Source organism: Notothenia coriiceps, unplaced genomic scaffold, assembly GCF_000735185.1.
Source record: "Notothenia coriiceps isolate Sejong01 unplaced genomic scaffold, NC01 NC01_scaffold00000339, whole genome shotgun sequence".
Lineage (NCBI taxonomy): Eukaryota > Metazoa > Chordata > Actinopteri > Perciformes > Nototheniidae > Notothenia > Notothenia coriiceps.
This window is the reverse complement of record NW_011333040.1, coordinates 11405065-11412462: the sequence shown is the minus strand read 5'-3', so window position 1 is coordinate 11412462 and position 7398 is coordinate 11405065. Positions and strand designations below refer to the sequence as shown.

At 41.0% G+C, this 7398-nt stretch overlaps 3 protein-coding genes across 3 annotated transcripts in view; all 3 read right to left on the bottom strand.

Moving 5' to 3' along the window:
• metap2a (methionyl aminopeptidase 2a) overlaps positions 1 to 2128 on the bottom strand; it is a 17194-nt gene extending 15066 nt beyond the window's left edge. Inside the window, exon 1 of the mRNA XM_010771330.1 lies at positions 1942 to 2128. Within this exon, the coding sequence (XP_010769632.1) occupies positions 1942 to 2098 (157 nt within the window). The 5' untranslated portion in view covers positions 2099 to 2128. The remainder of the gene's footprint in view (positions 1 to 1941) is intronic.
• vezt (vezatin, adherens junctions transmembrane protein) overlaps positions 1 to 7398 on the bottom strand; it is a 15793-nt gene that overhangs the window by 6272 nt on the left and 2123 nt on the right. The gene's annotated exons all lie outside the window — the stretch shown is intronic.
• On the bottom strand, positions 3225 to 5869 carry LOC104945631 (vezatin-like). The gene is made up of 2 exons (XM_010771340.1): positions 5554 to 5869; positions 3225 to 5308 (listed from the first exon to the last, which is right to left on the bottom strand). The coding sequence occupies exons 1-2, from the start codon at positions 5585 to 5587 to the stop codon at positions 4734 to 4736; spliced, it is 609 nt and encodes a 202-aa protein (XP_010769642.1). The 5' UTR covers positions 5588 to 5869; the 3' UTR covers positions 3225 to 4733.

Below are 7398 nucleotides of genomic sequence, written 5' to 3'. Positions count from 1 at the left end.
CCCCCTCCCTGTGAGCCCAGTGGCCGTCTGCGAGACACAGCGAAACCCAGCCCGAACACACACACACACCCGCAGCCTCGCCGCGTCCCGCCATCTCAGGGAGGAGAAATCGGCGGAGCTGCAGCTGAGAAAAGATTGAGTGTGTGTGTGTGTGAGCGTTAACGTAACGGCTCCGCGGACGTAACGGCTCCACGGATTGGTCCATTGGGACCAATGGGTCCATTTGGATATGGGCACGTCACTGTAAAGTACCCAGGAAGAAAAAGAGAAATCTCCAACGAGACATTCTGGGACAGGTATTTTCTGTGTTAGAGTTTTACTCGCTACAGGGTGTACTTTGAGGGTTTGTGACTCTGCAGACGGTTTACATGCATAAAAGCTACATAACACACAAGGGGAAGGGTAATAACCGGAAAAGCATGACATGGGACCTTTAATCAAATTCCAAGGTAATTTCTTAAAAAATGTCTTGTTTTGTCATTCCTACACCCAAAGATAAAGAGTTGAATGTGATATAAAAACAAAGAAAAGCCTAAGTTATCCATATATGTCATAGGCGATAGATTTTTTTGTCGATCAAGCAATTATTTTTCCGACGACAAATAGGTTTTTTGGTAATTATTATTTCTAAATATTTTGTTATATAACAAAAGCATTTACAAAATATTATAAAAATTGTTTTAAATGTTCCTATTTTTTTTTCTGTAAGCTCTGCACATTAAACATTTTGTAATATATCTCGATATAGCAGGTCTTTTAATTGAGTTTGCTCTGTAAGTGTGTTGTTATCAAAGGTGTGTAAGTTTTGATGTGGTTGATTTATTTAGAGATTCATCGGGTGAAGTATGACATAACAACTCTGGCAAACGAGGAATTACGAAACAGAAAAACTTGGCTGAGGCTCATTGCGGTCGGCGAGGAAAACAGTAACTAAAAAGGGTCAGTTAGATAAGCAGATGATTGTGTTATCATCAAAACAAGCTGTCAAGTACTTTGAGTATCAGCAGTGTTAAAAGTCACGGTTCCTGGCAGAAGCCCGGCGTGTTTTATAAGGCCTGACAGCAACACACCACCCACACTGCCCTCAACCCGCATGGCTAATGAGAAGCACCGTCAAGTCACACATGTTCCAAGACTGCACTTCCGGCGTGAATTTCAAAATAAACGTTACATTTTGGAGAGGGATCTATACGAAATGATTACAAATACAATAAATGGCATGCAAGGTATGACTAGCAATACTTAGAGATTGAAAATCTTACCAACATTATTTTTAATCTAGTTATAGTTAGAACTCTCGTATAAGGATTATTATGTGGTCACTACTATTATTTGGATTTACCTTATTTTTTTAAATACTGTTGTATTATTATTATTTAAACAAATGAATAGTAGTCAGTGCTCGTCGTTTTATTAAAACTATTGTATCTTTGATCTGGCGTTTATTAGAGATTGTTTCTTACTGATTTTTTTTGTTGTCTAAAATTTGATATTAATTAAAGTTGAAGTAATACAAAAACATAAATATGCCATTAATGAGTGTCTCCATGGACAAGAAAAATATATTCAGGTTCTCTGATATTCGCTACATTTCTCTAACTGTAGTGAAGAAAGAGATAACACCATGTTTTTTGTCAATCTGTTATGACTCATCGTACCCAATGAAATGTGCCTTCCACAAAAATTCACATTTCCCCAAATAACTTTAAAAAAAAAGCGTCTTACATTTTGTATTCAAGTCAATAACCTTTCACCATTCAATCCATTAAAAATAACAAGACAAACGTTTTCCATAGGACTTGTGTCAGCCTTTAATTTGAAGGCACCTTTCCGTCACTTCCGTGTTCTGGACGGGTAACTGCGGCTAACTTAGCTCGACTACTTGCTAATAAGTAACATTAGCTCTGCTAGTCTGTTAGCTCCTAACTGAGCCGGCCTCACCTGTCGTTGCAGATTTGTTCTTCTTCTTCTTTTTCTTCTTCTTTTTCGCTGCTTCCCCCACGGGCTCGGCCTCCTCAATTTCCTCCGCCTCCCCGTTCAGCTCCCGTTCAGGGACGGGTTTCTCCTCCGCTACCTGCTCCGCCACCACGTCCGCCATGATCACAGGCGCTGCTGGAAAAGGAAGCGCAAGGCACTGTGGGAGTGCATTGTGTCGAGCTGCCTTCAGGGACACTCGGTTATAAATGTTTTTAAAATACATGTTCTCTTCTGCTTAGGGTTACATTTTCAAATAAGGAAAATAACGGTTTAGCTTTTTTTGTCAAACATTTAAGAACATTAATCACGTAAGAACGATATATACTCTAACAATTACGTGTGAATTTATTGTTACATACGTATAACAATCAAAACGTGCTTTTTACGCATTTTTAAATCCCACTTTATTACTTGACTTCTAAATATATTAGTCCTGAAATCGGAGCTTGATGTGAGAACCTGAAGGCAGCACAAAGTAAAACATGCTGAATCAGCTGAATGGGAGCCTGTGCACTGAATAGTGATCCTAGTGAGGGAATAACCTATGACGAACATAAATAAACCGATTAAATGCACTAATCACAAAATAATACCTCTTATGTACATTTTAAATATTTAAGTGCAACATTTACCAAGCAAAAATAAATTAAAAAAAGACGTGACCTTTGAGCAAAATAACTATCAACTCAAAAACCGTGTCTAACATTATATATATGTTATACAAAGTAATTTTTACACAAAAACATCTCCTAAAAAACATCCTTCAATATTGCTAGAAGCATCTGTCAGTCCCACCACTGACCACTAGGTGGCAAAGCTATAACAGTAAATAATCGAATAAAATGATTTCTTTAATATAGGTGTGTAATTATTTATGTTTAGAAGCATTTATGCCAGAGGATGCACATTTGTACAGAGGACATTTTCAGTGTGGACGGCTTTAGTCTTATGAGTTGATTGCCCAACTTAAATCTCAAAGGGTAGAGTTACTGAAATATGTTGTTTCCCTTCTTAGGTGAATGCAATCCCATAACTGGGGCACTTACATGTTAAGTCTTTAGTCCATGAGGTCTTTGTTTAGGTCTCCAAAGGCAGGAACTGCTTTAAAGTGGAGCAGCAGCTGCTGTGGGTGAGACAAATGCAAAATCCCACAAAACAGATCAAGTAACTCAGCCAACCTGTTTCTCTTTCACAAAGCCTGAGAGCCTCGGAAACATGAGCGTCAGAAAAGACTTCGGGATACATCGAACACTTCCAGAATGGTATTTTATTTCATTTCGGAAAATGCAGGAGGGGGTCGACCTCACCCAGAGAGAGGAGGAGAGGGTGAGGGAAGGGTCAGGACAAGGCAGACTTGGTGACAAGAAAGACAAGGAAGGGTGAGGAGTGGGGAGGGAAACATCAGGGCTGTCAGGCTCTTCATATGAAACAAAGTTTAAGATTGCCCTCACATGAGAAAATCAACCTCCTTTTTTATTACTATACCCACAGGTATTTAAATTTAAGCCTCACAGCAGCAGAGCGTTCAGTCCATAAAGTCTCAAGTCAAAACAAGTCTATCCTCCGAGCTTGCCCCTGTAAACACTGAACACTTTTTGTCTTCATTAATAGTTCAATACAATAGTGGTGTGTTAAAAAAAGGAGTGCGAATACATGGAAAGCATTGTTTCCAATTTGACTAAGAATTAAGTTCAGCAGAGTAGGGCTGCACAATATATAGTTTTTTTTGTTATTGTTACTGACAATTTGGGAGATGAACACGCCGTAAAGACGATATGCGAAATTCCCCCAGGGATTTCTATGCATAGTTTAAAGAGAGTATCAGGGAAAAACTGCCCTTAAAATACAAACACTATTATTTTTGTACTGGTGTCTTTTCCTTTGACTTCAATTTATTCAAAAATGCATACTTGTCTTTTTTAATTCAACAAGTAATTTGTTGCGTATTAGCAGTTAAGTCATTTATTATTATTTATAGGAATTAATATAATTATTGCAATATTCAACTAAATGATTGCATCTTTTCCTCATATTGTGCAGCCCAACTTCAACTTCCTGCTGCTTCCTTGTGTCGTTTTCATGAACTTGAATTTTGGACTGCGCGTTTCTTCACGCAAAAACATTCAGTGTACAAACTGCAGGAGTAGAAAGTTCATTAAATCAAGTATTGCAATCCTGAAAAAACATTGTTTTAAAGTTTGTTTGAAATGGGTTTATGAGTACTTTTGAGACTGTAACTACATTTTGTTGGCAACATTTAGATTAAGTTAAATTCGGAGTTAAAGATCTTTTCAAGTAACAAAGTAGTTTTACATTGTAGATTTTCATCAAACTTTGTGAACACAAGAAGTACCACTGTATCTCAGACTTTCAAAGCCTCCTGCCAACAACGTCCAGACAGAAACTCAGATTGGACTGCTTTTGAACCAGCAAATAAAACCGTTTCTCCTCTCAAAGAGGCTAATATTACACCCTTTTTTCGGGTATGGAGAAAATCTTGTTCCTACATCTTTGTTTCAACACCTACCGAAGAAGGCACCAAGCCATCTAGACAATCTGGTCTTCTGACACTGGATGATCTTATTTCGTATTAGTAGTTCTTGTACCTGAGTTTTAACAGCGGGTAATGAACAGGAAAATGGACGGATGGGGGAGTATTTGAAATGCCTCCACACCAGAAACAGTAATGTAACACGATAGAAGACAATCCGACATAAATACAGTCTCTGCTCAGTGTTTGGATAAAGCAGCATTTTTTAATTTAAGTCCTTGTCAGGGGTTCGCCTGTTGCTCTCCTCTTCATCCTCCTCTTCATCCTCGTCATCGTCGTCTCCGAATGTCTGCTCCTTCATGGCGATGAGCGTCTGTGAGCGCGCCGCCACCTGAGCGGCGAGGGCGGAGCTGAAGCTCAGAGCCTCGGAGCCATGGAGCTCCGTCAGCCTGTCCATGACGGACACAGCGGGGACTTTGGTCTCCAGGAAGCAGTCCAGCCCGTTGTGGCCCTCCCCTCCCTCCAGCAGGCCGTCGTATTGGTGCAGCTCGGACGCTCCTCCTCCTCCTCTCGTGCACACTGAAGCCCCTCCCAAATCCCCTTCCTTCTCCGGACCACAGCTGAACTCCGTCAGTGGCTCTGCGGACGGGTCAGGCCCCACCCTGCCTACTTCTCCTTCCTCCCTTTCCTCCCCTTCGCTTCCTGCAGAGCACTCTGAAAAGTGGTTTTTTTCTTCTTCTTCTTCTTCTTCTTCATCGCCACTTTCTACAGATCCCAGAGTGTCTGCCGCCTCTGTGACAGGTTCTGAACTCTCAGTGCGACCTGAAGGCGTTAAAGCAGCTGCAAGTAAGACGAAGAAAAAAATAAGTTAGGCCCCTGATTCAAGTTTTAGTAGTTTTTCGAGAATTTGTGACATTGTGGAACCAGTGGAAAACATTGATTATTTTACATTTAGGATTTGTTTTGTGTGATTAGTTTGACAACACATATAAAAAGAATCCCCAAAACAATACAAGCTAAATCACCACAAGCCAAACTCTCATGTCCTCATCTTTAAACATGAGGTGACACAGGTCAGTGCAGACCTTGGTCGTTGAAGAGCATCTGCTTCCTCTTCATCCTCTCCCCCTCTGAAGCACGGAAGCCCAGCACAGATTTGAGCTCCGACAGGACGCGGCGGGACTCCTCCCTCTCCCGACGCTGCCGCTCCTTCTCCTCCGGTGACAAGATGTCCGCCCAAGAGCTTCTGCCTTCACCGTCGGAGTCTGAGTCGGTGACGTAGGCCTCCCACTCCTAGTCAAAAAACGAGGATGAAGAAGACATGTGAGTTCTAAAGGCCGTACTAGGGACATTCGTCTGGGTGGTTGTGAGGGATGAGGTATAAATGAGGTATAAATCAGTGATGCAAACACAGGTATGGTGAAAAAAGAGAGAACTATTCGAAGCAGGAAAAAAACAGCGTAATATACCATCTGACAAAGGCCTGTGCTATAATGCTTCAATTAACTGGCTATTCTTTATAATATACTCAGATCAATAGGAGACAGAGGAGTTAAGTTATAAATCAAGGGTTTTTATTATTATTTACAGCAGGGGTGGGGAACCTTTTTCCTTTCAATTTTTACAACATCCTCCGAGGGCCGTACAAATTATTGAACTCAACCTCTGCTTAAAAACTAAATCACACGGTGTGGCATGACCACCAAAGTTAAAAGGGGTAAACTTTAAAGGACCCCGTAAACAGCGAAAAAGCCCACGGGGAAAAAGGGCGAAAAAATTTGCGAAACAAACCCCCCACCCCTAACCCGAACCATTTAACCCCTCCTTTTTTGCTTTTTTCTCCAAAAACAAAACCCCCCCACCAAAGGGCCCAAGTCGAAAAGCAAGGCAATCCAAAGGCCAAAGGCCCCCCCCCCCCCTGAAACTTGCCCTATTTGAAAAAAAAGTAAAATTTTTTTTTTTTTTTCCCTTCCCTTTTCCTTAAATATAAGCGTTTTTTATTAAATTTTTTTTGGTCCCCACAAACCGGACCCCCAAAAAAAAAGGGAACCGGGGGGTTCCCTGTCAAAAAAGGAACTTTGTGTGTTTGGGGGGCTCGCATTTGCACCCCAAGAAAAAGTTTGCACCAAATAAACCAGGTTGGTTAAGAAACTTTCCCCTCAACAAAAAAAAAAAAATTAAACAATTCCTTGATCACCCCCCCCCCCCCCTGAATTCTTCAACGAATTCCCCTCCTCCCGGTGGGCCCTTGGCCGGGGCAAAAAAGGTTCCAGAATAATATAACGTCATTTTGGTATTTTCCCCTCGGCAATGTTGTAAACCCGGCCGTTCCAACCAAAAAGCTCCCGACACAAAGAAAAATCAACATTCCCTTGTCAACCCGGGCTAAAAGACAACAATAATTCCCCGTTAAAAACCAATTCCGATTTCCGAATACCGAATTGCCCTTTAAATTTTCTCCCCGAAAGATTTGGTGGGTCACCCCTTCCTTCCCTTCCCGAAAGAGAGAAAACCCTCCCCCGGGGGAAAAAGGTTTTTATTGGAGTCGAGTCACTCCAAATTCCGTGTGGAACTATACTAGTATATCAATATTCTCTGAATCCTCTGATTTACTTTTTGTCATATTTTAATGATAATACTGTCATTGTTCACAATTTTATTTTCTTATCTCAAATTTTCCCCTCCTAAACATTTTTATAGGGTTTCTTTTAGACGAAATGTCAAGACAAAGTTTCCACACTTTCTACAATGGTATCTAGAGGAGTAAAAGAGTTCACGGTGGTCTAACTACGAAAATTGAAAGTTTATAATTTTTTTTTTTAAAGGGCCCCCCGTACGGGGCCTGGGGATCTCCTTCCAATCCAGGGGGGGTGAATTTAGTACAAAGTGTACCTATGCTATCATGAACGGTTGGTGTAGAACACAGGTAT